At 39.5% G+C, this 18,024-nt stretch overlaps 1 protein-coding gene across 1 annotated transcript in view; it reads left to right on the forward strand.

Annotated features, from left to right (window-relative positions):
* Nucleotides 1-18,024, forward strand: part of COL6A5 (collagen type VI alpha 5 chain) — a 149,299-nt gene that overhangs the window by 100,819 nt on the left and 30,456 nt on the right. Inside the window, exons 32-37 of the mRNA XM_059162583.1 lie at nt 3,204-3,215; nt 5,248-5,732; nt 8,336-8,420; nt 8,964-9,623; nt 12,350-12,434; nt 14,660-14,868. Of these exons, the coding sequence (XP_059018566.1) occupies nt 3,204-3,215; nt 5,248-5,732; nt 8,336-8,420; nt 8,964-9,623; nt 12,350-12,434; nt 14,660-14,868 (1,536 nt within the window). The remainder of the gene's footprint in view (nt 1-3,203; nt 3,216-5,247; nt 5,733-8,335; nt 8,421-8,963; nt 9,624-12,349; nt 12,435-14,659; nt 14,869-18,024) is intronic.

Below are 18,024 nucleotides of genomic sequence, written 5' to 3' on the forward strand. Positions count from 1 at the left end.
TAGGAGAGAAAATGTGCTTGTGGGAAACAAATACAACTTAAATGGTATGTAAATTAGCTCACATGATGTTGTACAAAGGTCTGCAAGGGCCTGGTGTTCAAAGGATGAACATGGAGATTTGTGTTTAGTCAGTTAGTTACTTAGTAATAAAGTCTCTTTGGATGGGGTACTTGAATCTAGTTATGGGGAAGTAATGGGGGAGTGGCAAGAGAATATTTTGAGCAGAGGAATAAAGCAGGAGTCAACAAATATAGTGTCTTTGGTTAGGAAGAAGGGGAAATGAGGTAGAAAAAGACCAGTGATCTCATCTCTAACAATTTATCCTAAGGAAATAAAAAAAAATGATAGGCAAATATGCTTGTCGAAATACTATTCATTAGAGCAAAATGAATATACCTTTAGATTATTTGCACTTAGAAAATAATTGGGTTATGGTACATCATCTTCTGATCAAATACTAAGCAGATACTGGTTTTTTTGAAGACTCTATCAGAATATGAATAATATTGTCATTAAAAAGCAGAAGATTAAATTGGATCCTCATTATTTTTACATATAGGTAAATATTTACACAGAAACAAGCTGTCAAAGCAAAAGTAGAAAAATGTAGCCACTTACTTTGTTAGAGTGGTAGAATTTTAAGTGATCTTTTTTCTTGCTTCCATGTTGACTTACAATGATGCTTATATGATCACTGTCAGAAGAATTTAAGATGGGAGAATTGGAGAGACTTTACTGAAGGAACTGGATAAAAATGTAGTCATTGCAAGTATGGGGTGAGGAAAGAATAAAAAGAAAAACAAGTTTGAAATAAGTACAAGGCCAGAGCGGGAGAGGCTTAGTATCACTGTGGATGAGAAGGCAGGAGGAACTGTGAAGGGAAACTTGCTTAGTGGGAAAATAGGATGACTTTAAACATTTTAGAGGTGGGGGGACATTGTGTGAGCCCTAAATGAAGTGATCTCCAGGCAGCTAAATAAACAGACTGTCATAAAGGTACGGATCGAGTAAGGGGACTCCAGTGTTGAAGTCACTCACATACTTGTGGTCCTTGAGGCCACAGGGATGGGTGAGGTCCTAAGGATGTAAAACTACAGAGAAAGAAACAAAAACCCAAAGGATGAATCCAGGAAGACATCTTAGCAGAAAGAGTGGGGCCAAAGTACAACAAATGGCATTGCAGAGATGGGGAAGTTCCGCAAATGTCGTAGTTTGAAAAGAAGCAGGAAAAGGCCAAGGAAGAGAACATTCAAATGAAGGGACCCCTGTGGAAGATGTTCCTTGAGAAGTAGAAAGGCTGTCCAGTACCCAGAGGAAGTGAGAACCAGGGCCTGGGCTCCAGGAGGAGGACAGAGGGAGAGCTGTTGTAGGGAGGGGAGTTGGTCTCAGGAAATGAACAGATATCTTCCCAAGGAAGAACAAAGGAGAAGGAAGCAGGGCAGGAGGTAAATACCAGGCTGTGAAGGGTTAGAGACTTGAGGACAGTTTTCCAACACTGAATGAAAGAAGTTAGCCGGGAAATTAGAGGGCCAGGGGACTGTGGGTTCTGTAACCAAACAGTGCTGACCGAGGAGCATGGACCTCCAGAATGCAGAACCAAGATGCCATTTGGGTGATAGGTTTTTAGAGCTAATTCAGAGGGCCTGGCTTTATAGGTGACATCATGGAGGCCCTGGGGGTTGGACTCCTGCAAGGCCTCCTGGTCTACCACATCTGTTCCTCAGTCCTGTAACACCCCAGTCCTGCAACACACCCAGATCCTGAGATGGTGACTGGGACCCCACCCAAAATAGGGGGGCTAAGGGGAATGCAGAATGCTGGTGATTGTGTTAGGAGTTAGTATCTTATTTTACAGCTTAGATAGGGCCACAGTAGCATCCTGTCTAGCAGGCTCTGTAGAAGTGACCTTTGCAAGACATCCTGAAACAAAACAATTAACCATAAAACATCGGTCATTATCACAGGTTGAGACAGTTAGTCTCCTAATGTCAGCCCCAAAGACTATCAACACGTGAACAATAACCCAAGTAGGTAGTCGGGTGCATGATCAAATCCCTGACTGGCCCACCTTAACAGCTCGTCCACCAGTTGCAAATAAAATAGGAGGGCCCAAATGATTAGAATTAGGGACATAAGTAAAGAAGTGTTTTAGGAAAAATAAACACGTGAAAAGAGATCTAGTGGTTTCCCCGAAGTCAAGCAGCTTTGTCACACTCAAACCTGGACAGGTGCATCTGACTCCAAAGCCCGTGTTTCCATACTCACAGCAGGTTGCCGGTAAGCAAATGGAGATTCTCAGAGCAAAAGGGATCCATGGCAGGCCTTGAGATGCAGAGGAGGCTGTGGGTTCTGAGTCCCGTCTTTTGGCAGTTAGCACCTCAGCAGCCACAGGATTAAGACAGTTCAAAGGTGTTAATAGGGGTGACATGAGAGAGCATGAGCTGTGGGATAGCAGGGTGGAAGCTAGGTTGTTCCCAGTGCTGATAAAATCTTACTATATCGAAGGGACTCATTTGCTTTTTAAGAATTGAGAAACATTAGCAAGCAAATTGTCAGGCCATTGCTTTCTAAAGATTTACCAACATCTCCCTCAGATTGGTCCCCAACTCATAGAGTAAATCACTTAGAAAAACCAGATGCTGTTTTGCTCAGGAGAAATCCTTTGGGGCTTTCCCAACTCTCCCTAGATACAGAGAGCATCAAATGCAGCAGCTGTATTTTTAAACAAAGACCAAGGTTATTGGGAAATCCCCACATTTCTGCAGGACAAGAGAGGTTCCCAAGGGATTCATCTGGGAAGAAAATAAGCCCTCATATTTTAGCCTTGCCTTGCTGAATGACGCTCCAGGCTATAGGAAGAGAGACAAAACAAATTGAATTTGAGATATCTAGCCTTTTAATCAGAGGCTCATCTATTCTACTTCAAGGACAAGTGATCAGTGTTTCAAATTTCCATTGAGATTGTGCTGAAAACTGCTGGCCATGGCTGACAAGGAGAAAAGGTCAGGAAAGTTCCCCATTAGTGAAATTCTGTGTACATGTTCCTCAGGCCTCCAACCTTGGCTTCCTATAATATAGGAATTAGCCTCATCTGTAAGTAGAGTCAAACAAAATATTAAGGTTTGCTGAAATTTTGTTCTAGGGGATTATTTTTAGTCTGTGCCAAAAATATAACCAATTCTTCTCTCTCTCTGTTTTTATAGCTTGCTGGAAAGGTGAGTATTCTTACTGTACTGTGATTCTTGTTGAAGTAATTAACTGCATTCTGACAAGGCCCATTTAAGAGAAACTCTCAGCCACATGGGAAAAAGGACTTCTTCCTTCTATGCAGACACTTCTATATTGTGATTATGGCTATAGTTGTCAATGTCATGTTTCTACCTGATTGTGAGATGGTGACACCCAGCCCCAATCCCCTTCACACTATTGTGCTTTCTAGGTCTTGTCTCTGTTCACAGTTCAGTCTCTTCACAGAGGAGGTCGTGTTACTGGGGAACTCAGGGACGGGGCTTTGAATGACCACATTCTTTTGCTTTGTTGCTGACCCTGTGGACACTGACTTCTTGGACCGGTGATATTTCCTTTCCTGTCTCTGACCCACACACATCTTTCATTTCACCAAGTGCCCACGTCTTGTACACCTGACCTTGCTATGGATGATCTTCCTGGGGCCTGGACTGCAGTGGGTGTCCCAGGGCACCATAGATCCCTTGGACTCCATTGTTGCTGAAGCAGTTATATCAAGGTGAAGAACTCCTGGACTTCCAGAAGTCTTCTGAAGTAGACCCATAGGGACTTACTCCAAAAGTTTGAGCTTATCGCCAAATTTGGCATCATGAGCTTTAATTCTGAAAAACAAACAAACAAAAAAAAAAACCCAAAAAACTTACACATGTAAGCACCCAATAAAATTTCATGGATTTGAATTAAATTTATCAGATACCCTGCTGGGCCCTAGGAAAAGAAGACAATAAAAATAAACAGAAACTGGTTCTGCTTTCTAGGAGAATCTGTGACAATAGGTCAGTCTTGATGCTTGCCTACCACTTCTTTAATAGTTTTTAGTATTAGGGCTAAGAAGGGAAGAATACTTAATTTTTCATATTTTATTATTCATTATTGGCTTTGATATTTTTTTCTTCACTGAAAATTCCTTGACTCAAGACATCTCTAGATCAACCTTTCCTCTCCCATCCTATTGCTGAGAACAGTGGGTTGGTGTGTGGGTTATTTAGAGTCCAATGTGCTTGGGGACTTAGCCAGATTGAGGATAGTAGAGCAGCCTATATAGATGAGGGTGTTGGTTTTTTAGATAACTGCTTTTTCTTTTCCTATGTTGAGAATTTAATAGCACTTTGAACAGTTTGGTTTGATACATAGTGCAGATTCCCTATCATATTCCCAAAGTCCAATCATCAGAAGAATATTAGCATTGAGTTGGAAATTACAGACAGTCCCATTTTTATAACAGCTCATTGCAAGCCTGCTGGGGTCCAGCCATCCTTGCTTTCATTTAAAAGCTGACTTCCATGAGGGCCCTGAGAACCCCCCTCTTGGGAAACAGCCTCTTTGTCCTCCAAATGCTCATCAAGAATAGTAGTCACTCTGTACCTTTCCATGGGGCAATCCTCTCCAGGAAAGAGTCCTTGAGGGCAGGCTTGAATTTTGGTCATCTTTGCATGTATCTTGGTGTATGTCACCTGGTATGTCAGCCAGCATGCTACTGAGTGAATATTTGTTGCCTAAGTGGATGAAAATCTTCCAACTGACTATAGTCATTAGTAGATCATGTCTGATGATTTTTGTAGACAGTAAACTTTCAAAAAACCCTCAAAGCTATCGTTTCCTTTTATTCATATTTTTAAAAATTTACTTACAGTAAAACTCATTTTTTTGTGTGAGTTCCCTTTCAACACATGCATAGATTCATGTAACCATCACCATGATCAGGATTCAGAACTCTTCAATGAGCCCAGACACTCCCATCAATTTCTTTATAAATAGCAGGCTGATTGCAGGCTATGAAGTCTGAGTGTTCATACCACCACATATGGATGCTCTAGACTCATATAACACTTTCATGGGAACAACGAGTTACTTGTGCGTCCCTCTACTGCTGGAGCTGGAGGCAACCCCTCATCTCCCTAGCCCGTGGTGTGTGAACCAGCCTCAGCCCTGGAGGGAAAGGCACGGGAAGGGCCTCTGATCAGCAAAATGACTTCATACTTCTGCTTTTCATGTTTGCAGAAAGGTGCCCAGTGTACCCAACAGAGCTGGTATTTGCCCTGGACCAGTCCTACGACATCTCCAAACAGAGATTTGATGAAATGAGGGAAGTCATCAAATCCATTGTTGAAGGCCTTAACATTAGGGAAAGTAACTGCCCCGTGGGAGCCAGAGTTGTTGTAGTTTCATATGATTCAGGCACCAGCTACCTCATCCGTGGGTCGGACTACCGTAACAAGAAGCAGCTCCTCCAGCTTATTTCCCAGCTGAAATATCGAACCCCCACAGAAGCCCGAGACATTGGTAATGCAATGAGGTTTGTGGCCCGGAACGTTTTCAAGCGGACACATGCAGGAGCCAATGTGAGGAAGGTCGCTGTGTTTTTCAGCAACGGGCAAGTGGCCAGTCAGTCATCCATCATCACGGCCACCATGGAGTTCAATGCCCTAGATATCAGCCCGGCAGTCTTTGCTTTTAATGAAAGGACTTTCCTTGAGGCTTTTGAGGTAAGAACTTCCCTTGGCAACTTCTGCCTGTATCACGTGGTAAGACGGGGATAGCGGGAAATAGGGTTGGAGGTGGGATAGAGGGTCTGTCTTTTTCTGCAATTTCCCCAGCTGTATTGTTGCCAGGATCCATGAAATCCGGTGTCTGATAACAACAGTAGTCAGAAATGAAGGCGGCCACACTTGCTCAGTTCCCGCTATGCACCAGGCACTGTCCCTAGAACTTTACCTACATGCTCACAGTCCTCTGAAGTGAATGTTGTTGTTATCTCCATTTAAAAATGAAGAAACTGGGCGCCTGGGTGGCTCAGTGGGTTAAGCCGCTGCCTTCAGCTCGGGTCATGATCTCGGGGTCCTGGAATCAAGTCCCGCATCGGGCTCTCTGCTCAGCCGCGAGCCTGCTTCCCTCTCTCTCTGCCTGCCTCTCCATCTACTTGTGATTTCTCTCTGTCAAATAAATAAATAGAATCTTTAAAAAAATAAATAAATAAAATAAAAAATAAAAATAAAAATGAAGAAACTGAGGTCCAGTTTGAGGGACTTCTCCAATTTTGTGCAACTAATAAATAGTTAAATCAGAATTCCAACTAAGGTGTGTCTGACAGAAGGGACCATGAGTTTGGGGCTCTACCAGCCCCCTGCAGATCAGGTGTTTCTCACATCTGTCATCTGCTTGCGGTATCTCATTGACTAGCTGGTCTTAACTTATGACAGATGAGGTTTATGTGCTCTCTGAACCCTAATGTTGTGTAAAACATTTAATTAAAATGAATTTATGAACCCAAGAGAGGTTTGGATCAACAGATACTTATGAGAATCTATGTTTCTGCCTCTCCCCCCAAAACTGAAGAATTTCTCCATCTACTGTTCTACTGTTTTTAAATATATTCAGATTGTCCATGAACTACATGCTCCTGGTGAAGCCATGGTGTCTTCCAAGAGGTTATAAGTCTAGATATATACACAAATACCTATATTTCTACTTTAAAAAGAAAAAGAAGCACTCTTTAACTCAAAGAGAATTAATCTGTTCATGACACATCCAAGTAGTTTTTGGGAATAGGAGCCCCAGGGAGAGTCACAATAGAAACTGACAGAAAGGATTTTAGGAAGTCAAAGTTTTCTCTATTAAAAATGATTATCTCCCAGCATACTAGATTACTTACTTATTTTACTTGTTATTTTATGGTATGTGTCCCTGCTGCACTAGACTATAAGGTAGAGATTTCATCTGCTTTGTTCATTTCTGTGTCCCCAGTTCCTAGAATACCACCTATAACATTATCAACATTTAGTCAGGATTTGTTGGATGAATGAATGAATTAATGAATGAAGATAATATGGTTTATTCCTTGATTTACCAAGGCAGCCTTTAGTCTTTCCATGGGGGACAAGCAAGTTCACAAAGTTCACAAAAGAAATAGTAAGGAATGTGGTAAAAACTTTCTGATTATAAGACTGGAACAATTATAAACATTTTCAAAAGCTCACTCAACACTTTGCAGTAAAACAAGGTGTGGCTTTTCTAACCCTTTACTATCCCAAGGAGAAAAAGGAAAAAACATGAGTATTCTTGTGATTGAAAGATACCTCATCACCACCTAAGAATGATGGGTTTCTTTCATTGTAACAAAAGTATCTGCCTTCCTGGTGCCTCAAACAGAGTAAATGTCCAATAGATAGCTATTGACTCATCGAATGAATAAGTGAATTAGAGAATGAATGAATGAATGCCATATATTGCCCATTTCAGTAAATATTAAGGCAAGAAAAGCAAGAAAAAAAAACAGATGAAATCAGGCCATGTACTACCAAGAATTTTGATTAGACAATGTTATTTGTCTACTATCTTTGGAAATAAACTTCTAAATGAGAATTTGTGATTGAGGAAGTCCACTTAACATCTGAAAGATGTACTTTCTTCTAAATAATGTTATTGGAAATAGTTGGGATCACTGTTTAAAGAGGCCAAAGGAAACTTGTATGTAGGTAAAATTTCTTTAGGATCCAACTTCAGAAGCTGATGTGCGGTACATAATCGGCTGGTACATAATCAGAAGTATATAGGGGTGCCTCTCTGGTTTAGTCGGTAGAAAATGAGACTCTTGATCCTGGGGTTGTGAGTTTGAGCCCCACATGGGGTACTTAAAAAAATAACCAAATAAGAAGAAGAAGAAGAAGAAGAGCAGCAGCAGCAGCATGTAAGATTCAGTGATAAATTTCAGAATTGGAAATAAGTGTGAGATTTTAATTCTTGTCCTGGTGGGTAAATTTGATGTTTTTTGTTTGTTTGTTTGTTTATTTGCCATAAAAGAAAGATGCTGATACCTCCCTTACATACTTCTTTGTGTTGTTTAGAATAAAAGGGGGATGATGTGTGGGGGTGTGTATATGAGAGAGAGAGAGAGAGAGAGAGAGAAGGAGAGAGAAGGAGAGAGAGAGAGAAAGAAAGAGAGATGTACTGAATAGAAAAGACTATAATGCAAGATAATGGTAATTAGTTAGGGGTTTTTCAAACTAATCCTTAAAGTAAGCACACAATGGCTTCCTGATAATGGTTAAAGAAAATGATCAAATAAGCATATACTTGTTTTTCATTACAGTTTGATGACACTGGAACATTTCAGGTGATCCCAGTTTCTCCAAATGAGTCATTAGAAAAATTTCAACGTTGTACTCTTTGCTACGGTAAGACTCTTGAGAATTTATTGTGCAGAAACAAATGCCTACTGGGTAAGTTATTAAGTCTGACTTATCAGATCTTTCTGGCTTTGAATATAGATTCTATTTTCAGTTTCCTAGTCTTCCAATACCATACATCAGGGTTTCAATCTCTGTAATATTTAGAGCTTCCAGAATGTGAAAATTTGTTTAGAATACTATCCCAATTGTTGTGGTTTTTCTTTGGGGACAGTTTGGTAGTGCGTGTATCAAAAACCTCTAAAATATTGAAAATATTTTCTAAATGAGTTTACGCATGACTTGCAGACTTCAATCATATATGTTATCTACATCTGCTTTCAAAAAAACCTTCCCAAATTGCCTTCTGGCAGCCACAGAAATATTGGGACATTGAAAATTCTTCATTGACTTAAATAATGTGAGATTAAAGAGGTACTAATCAAGTTAATAATACTTGGTAATCAGTCACTGAATCACTTGAAAAAGATCTTAAACAACAGTGTCTTGTTGTGTAGACATTGAACCAATCATTAGTCTCTCTGTTTTCAGATAAATGTTTTCCAAATGCTTGCATCAAAGAGATTTTTTTACCTGAAAATTCATACATGGATGCAGCCTTCCTCTTAGACAATCCTCAGACTATAGCAAATGATGAGTTTAATGCTGTGAAAACCTTGATGAGCTCCATGATTGACAACTTCAACATTGCCTCAGACCCTGGAATCTCAGACTTTGGTGATAGGATTGCCCTATTGAGCTATTCTCCTTGGGATAATTCTAGGAGAAAGAAGGCTGTGGTAAAAGCAGAGTTTGGATTTACAACTTATAACAGTGGAGTCCTAATGAAGAGGCACATCCAGTCTTCCCTCCAGCAGCTTAAAGGAGAAGCTACCATTGGCCATACCCTACTGTGGGCTGTGGAGAACCTCTTCCCACAAACACCAAACTTAAGAAAACACAAGGTCATTTTTGTTATCTCAGTTGGAGAATATCATGAGAGAAAGGAATTGTTAAAGAGGGTGGCTCTGAGGGCCAAGTGCCAAGGCTATGTCATATTTGTGATTTCCCTGGGCTCTGCATATAAGGAAGACATGGAGGAGTTAGCCAGCTACCCACTTGATCACCATCTGATACAGCTTGGGAGAATTCATAAACCAGATCTGGATTATATTACGAAGTTTCTAAAGCCATTTGTTTATTCAGTCAGACGTAAGTCATAATTTTGTTTTTCTTCTTTGTTCTGTTAAATTTAGTGTTTGTTAGTATTATTCATAGCTTAACACATCTTTGAATCTATAGCTAAGCCAAATATACGAATTAGATGGTGAGACGGGGATGGGGCGGGACCCCTCCTGCTTCTACTTTGTTTTTACCTTGACCATAATGTGATGAGACCTCTTTCATGATAGAAGGTCTATTACACAAAATCTCAGCACTACCAGTACAGAGTGACTGGAGGTCTCTGGAGCCACACCTGTGTGACCTAAAGAAGTTTCAGCAGTCCTTCGATGAGTGTTTACATAAAGGTTTGCCCTATTTCACCTAGTTGTTTTCAACCGTGGCACACCCTGGAGAAGGTTTAAAGATGGCACAGTCCTATGCTGTTCCCAAAGAGCATAAGCATACAGATCATATCGGAATGTTGTCCTGGTTCAGTATGTATAGGGTGGAGGGTCTGCATTTCTAATAGTCTCCCCAGTGATGTCAATGCTTCTGGTCCAATGACACTGAGTAGGAAGGCTCGAGGCTGGTGCACTACGAAATGTCACCCATTGGTTGGGTAATATCCCCAAACTGATCTGCAAGAGAGAAATACAGACATTGAGAATAAGCATCCACAAACTTTTAAGGCAATTTGACATTACCACAGCATTCAAGTGTATGAACAGTATACTCGCTCTCATGTAACAAGATAGAAACCACAAGTGTCAGTCTCCAAAGGATTAAGAATAAAAATACCTTCCCCACAAATGAATTGAGAAAATCTCTAGAGCAGTGGTTCTTGACTGGGGATGATTTTGTCCCCCCAAATTTTGGAAATGTCTGGAGATTTTTTTTTGAGGGGGGGTCACAACCAAGAGAGAGGATACTAGTATCTCGTATGTAGAGACCAACGATGTTGCTAAACAAACAAACAAACAAACAAAAGCTGCAGCCCAAATTGTCAATAGCACTGAAACTGAGAAACACTGCCTCTAGGGCATCCTACAGAATCAGGGCTGCACCCATTCTTTATGGGACTCTACCAGGTTTAGATGTAGGTTCTTTTGGAACCAATCCCACCACCCTTTAAATTCCAAAGTTGCCCTGGTATTTAAGGAATCTCAACAGCACCATGGTGACAGTATCTTGAGCTTTCACTCTCCATTGCAGAGAAAGCTCCACCTTTAATTTAATCAATTGTAAGATATGCCATTATATTATGTAAAAAGAAAGAAAAAGTACTTCCAATTAAATGTTGATACCAGCTTCCCTATTAGAGTTTTGTATTTTAGAGTAATTGAAAGAGTCCTTTTAGACAGACAGGCAGATGTCCCTCTTGTGCATGCGTGAACAGGGAATATGTTTGGAATTGACTGGTGGGGGCATTCCTAAAACTTCTTCACATTCAAAACTGGACTCCTGGGAGCTATTTATTGACTCCAACTCACTGAGATCTATCCTGTTCAATGCAGTATTGTCCTTTATGTCATCAGGATTGATGGCGACATAGCATGTTTGAAAGACTATAAAACAATTCAGAGATGTTCTTACTGGGCTTTCAAGTTAAGCTTTGCAGTGATTAGGGCTAGCTTGCTTTTGATTGCCACCTGAACAATGTTGGTGAATACAACCAGGTCAGTGCCTGCCCATAACCGCTTGGTTCACTGATACTTCCTGGAAATGTTCCTAAACTACTGACCCTTATTCTACGATTTTTGGTGCCTGCATGTTTACTGCTTCCTCGTGCACGAGCGACACCTGCCGTATGACAGTTCCCGCCTCACTAACGACAACTGACAGATGCAACTGATTAGAAGCCTTTGTCTCATTTCCAAGAAATGGGGGAAGAAATGCTCATCTTAGAACTAGAGAAGTACAACTGTTATAAAACCATAAGCATTCTCTGAGCTATTTTCTTGGAATCATTCTGTGGCCAAAAGCCTTCTTTAACTAAAAACTATTCTCCTGAATGAAGAAATATAAGGATATACTTTTAATACAGAATGACAGTGGGAAGGGAATAAGAGGGCATATTATTTAGGCTAGTAAACTGAAACCTTTTCTTTGATTATTTTCCTCCTAGGAAATTGGTGTTAATGGGTACAGCAGCACAGAAATAGCAGCATGTAATAAAATGCTACCCTTTCTAGGTTTGATTCATTAGCATAAATCCTAGTGAAGAGCTTGGTGGATTCAGAATAACATTTCCCTTAAATCCTATTAGCCTGAGTATGTGGAAATCATGTGTTTCTGCATCACAATTAACCTTTAAATGAACAATTTGAGGAGGTTTGTTTTCCATGGCCTTGTAATTCTTTGGCTGTAAAACCCTCTAAAATCAAGTTTTGAATGCTGTTTCTAGCTGCTACTATTTTCTGTTTCCATCCCAGCCAAGTTTGGCTGAAATATTTTCGTGACAGTGATTGCTTCAAGAAGATTCCTTTTGGGATTCTTTTTCTTTACAAAACATAATTTCTGATTTAAAAACCTAATTCTAGGGGGCACCTGGGTGGCTCAGTGGGTTAAAGCCTCTGCCTTCAGCTCAGGCCATGATCTCAGGGTCCTGGGATCGAGCCCCACGTTGGGCTCCCTGCTCAGGGGGGAGCCTGCTTCCTCCTCTCTCTCTCTCTGCCTGCCTCTCTGCCTACTTGTGATCTTTGTCTGTCAAATAAACAAATAAAAATCTTTAAAAAAAAAAAAAAAACCTAATTCTAACTCTGCTCTCTCCATAGGAGGATTCAATGAGTACCCCCCACCAGAGCTTGAGAATGCCTGCAGACTCATCTCAGAAGAAGCTTATCAAAATAGTGATCACCTGTGAGTTAGAAATCTCTTCCATTTACAAGCAACTGTTAATTGACTGATGGGTGTATAACTGTTGATGGCAGGTTATTAGGTTGAGGAAGCTAATAAGGTCTCTGAAGTAAAGTCTTCCCATATTTTCCATTTTCTGTAGCAGAAGCCACACAGCAAGGATGTTTTCTGGATTGATGTTTCTGTAACATCCTCATGAGCTGTATTACAGTTCTGCCTTTCGGTTCATGGTTTCCTGAGAAAGTCCCTCACTGAAATCTACTCCAGAATAGGACCCACAATATAGCCTTAGCCACCGCAACCTCCCTTCCCCTGTTTCCCCAGCATTAGCCCCGAGTTCTAGCCATACTGGACTCTTGTCTGCTTTGTGTAAATGGTGGCTTCTCCTTCCTGGGTTTTGGGTCACACCACTTGGAACCCTGTTCCTTCCAGTGAAAGCTTACTATCATCCATGGCCCCTTTGAAGCCCATTTTTACTTACAAAATCTTTATTTTCTTGTACCTTCTTATACTTCTGGGGAGGCGATTATTATAGTTTGTCTCAAAGCCTGTCTCACTGAAGTCTGGAGATACATAAAATTCATTGTTTCATCCCTCCAAAAGATGGCATGAAAGACCCCACCATGTAATTTCACATATAAGCATTTTTTTCTTAAAATTGTATCCTAACTAACAATATGAATAATTAATCTGAACAAATCTTGAACTTCAAACAGAGCGAGTGGCCCATTTGGTTTCTGTCTGCTTCTCTGTATTTCCCCAAGCTTGGATCCCCAACAGCAGCCTTGAGAAAGCCCAGATTTAAGCCCACAGTTACTTCTTCTTCTTAGATTGCAGTTAAGCAAAGAGCTTCTTGGAACAGATAAGGTCTCTTATACACATCCAGAAGCACAATGGCAAGATGAAGTGTGCTCAGAATTCATGCAAGTATATATTCCTGTAATTTCAGATTTCATTCACTTAGTAGTTTAGCAAGGAAGTGTCCAGCAGCCAACACCTGAAGAACAACATGACACTGATGTCGTGTGAAGCAATATTTCCCAGCATTGAATAAGTCATAAATTCATTTAAAGTCATAAATTCATTTAAATTCTTATGGAACTGCAGACAAAATATTATAATGTTATTCAGACATGTACAAATATAAATCTGGCTGTGAATACTATGTTTGTAGTTCTTGTGCAACTATCAGACTAGAAAAAATGTACGTCAAATCCAAGCAAAATCAGTAAGACACAAATTTAAAATAGTAATTTAATATAATGGATGATTCTGCTTTACCAAAATAGATCTCCTGAAAACTGGAAAAATGTGGTATATATTGGTAAAAAAAAAAAATGTAAAATATGAGGCGTATGGTAGAAGTACACCTGCTTTCAGCTTACCTACTCTGTTGCGTGAAACCTTAATTCTTCACTGCTGTCTTCACCTGTGCTGTTGCAGAAGTGTTGTTCAATATGATATATGATGACCCACATATATCATATCGTCGGTCATCATATCATTTGGCTTTAACTTGTGTGAGTGTGTTATTCATGTGTTATGTCTGACCTTTTTATCTTTCCTCATTAACTTGCAATAGTCAAAGTAATACTTCCGGGTACCAAACACTAGTATCAAATACAAATGTGAACGTGGACCCTGAAATTACATCAAGGTGCATAAATAGAATAAAAATAAGAATCAACTTCATATTGAATATGTTTTCTATCATCATCTAAATAAAAACACATTCTCAAATTACAAGAGAATTCATAAACTCCAAGAATATAAATGTAGACACCATTTTAAGAGACCTGATGTCAATGAGATAAGTTTTGTATAGTCTTATTCTTCTCAGAACAGATCTCGATTTCTATTTTCTCTATTTTCTGTGGAGAGTGACCTCAATCTGAGAAATTGTATGGTTGTTCCAAATAGCCTGTGATCAACTTTCTTGTCATTTATCTAAAACTATGGCAAATTAGACTCATATTATTCCAAACTAATAGATATTAGGCTGTGAGCAGATGGGGGAAAGGAAGGACAAGTAAGAATAGTTTATTTATCAGTTTATTCTTTTTAATAATAACATCTTAATGAATAATTTTATTGAAATGAATTTAAATGTTTACCACTTGTTTTCTTCTAAGAAATGACTAAGTAACTATATCAAATTGTTGAGATACTTTAATTGCATTCCCCAAGGCAACCAAAATTCATCTAAACATTCTGTTTTTATCTGCTAGATTTACTCCTGAGCCACATGATATTTCTTCAGGAGAGAACAGCTTCATTGGCCAGGAATTAAGTGCTGGAAAAGACTCTTCCTTTGTGTTGGAGGACATTGGAAGTGACTCTTTGGTCTACATACCAAGTCATATGCTTATGCCACAAGAATTAAAGATCACACACAAGAAAGGTCACAATTCTCAAGAAATTGCAAGTTTAACTTCTGGTAAGGAAACAAAAAGTTATGATGGAATTTTTAAATAACGGGGTCCTTGTCTTTTAATACTAGCAGAGAACCCAGTAAATGAAGGCTGTTCTCTAAGGTGATTTTTTTTTTCAAGTTCAAGATGGTAGCTACAGCTGCTGCTATGGTTGAAAATGAAGGTTTACAAGTTAATGAGCACCACTGTGAAGACCATTGGTATAAGCTCTAAGAAATGTCCATGATGTTCTCACCAGGCTTAAGATTTCTCTAGAAGGTTAGTGTGACGTAGAAGAAAACAATACAGAGAATATCAGAGCAAAGCAAGGATTAAAATCTCTTTAAAAGCTGGCTGGGCCAGTACCTCAGACTCTGTGATTGCATGAGAAGGTATGGTATTTTTGAGGTACTTGGAAATGATAGAGCACAGACTGTCCCTCTGTCTATTCTATACATTTGGGTGGCAAAGCAAGAATAACTTCTGGCAGGATTTAATACTTTAAAACAAATCAGATATGTATGCTTTTTGTCTGTGCTTTCATTGAAAGGCAGGACATTCTAAACAGACTTCAACCATTTCCAGCTATGCATGTTAAAGGCTTCCAAAATGCTCATTAGACCAGAATACCAGCATTGAATGCATTACGTCAGAAGTAGCACATATGTTGTTAGACAATGCAAGTTTAAAAGGAAAAGGGGCTAATTTATACCAGTTATTCCTGAAAATGAATCACATTCATTCTCAGTAATTTCCTTGAATAAATACCTTTTCTTTTCCTTGGGTTCAACACTCACTTCTCCACCCTGTCCTCCTACTTATGAAATATAAATATTTTCATTTTACCTTTAAGACAACTGAATTTCCTTTTCCAAGCTAGAATTAATAATAAAAAAGTCAACCATTAGTTGAAAAATAGAGCTTAAAAAATGATGTAGTGCAGTAAAACAAAATGTCTGTAGTACCTTGGCATCAAGGCATTCAACTGTGTGTATTTTTTTAGTTAAGCAATTTTTATTATCATATAGACATAGCTTAAAGAAGAGAATAAGATATTTCTTCTTTTTAACAGATACAATTAATTTTGGGTGTTCATTTCAATGATATGGTACAGGAATGTATAATGGTTTGGTTTAAAAAGAAAAAAAAATGTGGTTTGACAAGGTTAAATACTGAATTATCAATTGTGATCACTTTGGTAAAGGTAAGCACTCTAAAGTCGAATAACTCAGAAATGTGAATCTTTTCAGGAAAAGGCAGATATAACTGGATATTTAAGAAGAAAATAAAGAAAAGGAATTCATCTTTGTTGCCATTTCTAGCAACCCTTGTTCTGTAATAATGGACTTTTTTCATTGATTTACCAGATGTTGGGGAATCAAGATACTTATAGCAAAAGGAAGGTTCATTTTGGTCAAAGAAATCATTGTACATGGCTCTACTAGGAAAAAATGTAGATTATTAGTTACCCTGCCCCACTTCATTTCTCCTGTAGTGGGTTGAAGTGTGCTGGGAGTTCCATGGAGGATTGAGTCATGTTGTGGTATCCTGCAAACAGTGTGAGTCTCACACCTAAGATAATAGATATTTTTTATCCTCTAAAATAAATCTGAATTTCAGATCATAAATGTTGTCTAGGCCAGGACGCCCGGGTGGCTCAGTTGTTAAGTGTCTGTCTTCAGCTCGGGTTATGATCTCAGGGTCCTGGGATCAAGCACCATGTCGGGCTCCCTTCTCAGTGGGGAGTCTGCTTCTCCCTCTCCCACTCACCCTGCTTATGTTCCCTCTCTCTCTCTGCATCTCTCTCTGTCAAATAAATAAGTCTTTTTTAAAAAAGTGTTGTCTAAGGATTTAGTGTTATTCCTTCTGTCCCTTCTTTTATCATCTTTAGCCAGTTGCCAAAACCTACTGAGAACTTTCTATATAATGTGCCATCCTCATGGAGAGGACATTATGGTTCAGATATTTTATTCAGTTGCTAAAAGATGAACTTTGATTAGTTCCAGATGAATTGCACAAATAAAAGGTTGATAACTGGCATAAGCACCCACATGTGTTCTTGTTACTCATTTGTAATGTGATTCTCGTGGCTGAGGGCTGATCTTTCTGCTCTTGAACTGAGAGTCTTGGGAGAAAGTCAGGAATCTGAACCATTTAAAAAATGTATAGTTTCCAGGGGCGCCTGGGTGGCTCAGTGGGTTAAGCCACTGCCTTCGGCTCAGGTCATGATCTCAGAGTCCTGGGATCAAGCCCTGCATTGGGTTCTCTGCTCGGCAGGGAGCCTGCTTCCCCCCTCTCTCTCTCTCTGCCTGCCTCTCTGCCTACTTGTGATCTCTCTCTGTCAAATAAATAAGTAAAATCTTTAAAAAAAAAAAAAAAAAGAAAAGAAATGCAACTTCTCAGCACCTTTTCCAGACCTACCAAGTCAGAATCTCTGGGGCTGGAGCTCAGCAGGTTGTGGTTTTTTTTCCCCTAAAGATTTTATTTATTTATTTGACAGAGAGAGATCACAAGTAGGCAGAGAGGCAGGCAGAGAGAGAGAGAGAGAGAGGAGGAAGCGGGCTCCTTGCTGAGCAGAGAGCCTGATGCGGGGCTCGATCCCATGACCCTGAGATCATGACCTGAGCTGAAGGCAGAGGCTTAACCCACTGAGCCAGCAAGGAGCCCAGTATAGGTTGTGTTTTAAGAACCATTGCTTATCCCGCCACTTTGGCATGCCAGATTAGCTCTGCATTCTCAAGGGAGCTGAAAGTAATTGAGACCCTAGCACCACAGGACAAAAGTTGGAATTCCTGTTTTCAAAGGATTCCAGGTGAACTGCATTATATATATATATATATATTTTTTACTCATGTAAAACCACAGAACAGTCATGCTTCCCTCCATCCAACATCTAAAAAAATAAAACAACAACTACAATACTTTTTAATATCTAAATATATGAGATAATGTCAAGCATTTTGACCACAACATGTGCAGTATAAAAATTCTTTGGAAAATTCAGTTCTTCTTAATTACCGACCAGCGGAATACACATAGTTCTTTGGAATTATGTAATAAAAAATGGGTGATTTAATTCTAATTAAGTTGTAACTGCTGAGCCAGTGGCAAGCATAGCACTTTCATCAAAGATACTAAGTTAACCAATATTAAAGTTATAGTTAGTGGACTTTCAAGATTAA

The sequence above is a fragment of the Mustela lutreola genome, chromosome 2 (genome assembly GCF_030435805.1).
Source record: "Mustela lutreola isolate mMusLut2 chromosome 2, mMusLut2.pri, whole genome shotgun sequence".
Taxonomy (NCBI): domain Eukaryota; kingdom Metazoa; phylum Chordata; class Mammalia; order Carnivora; family Mustelidae; genus Mustela; species Mustela lutreola.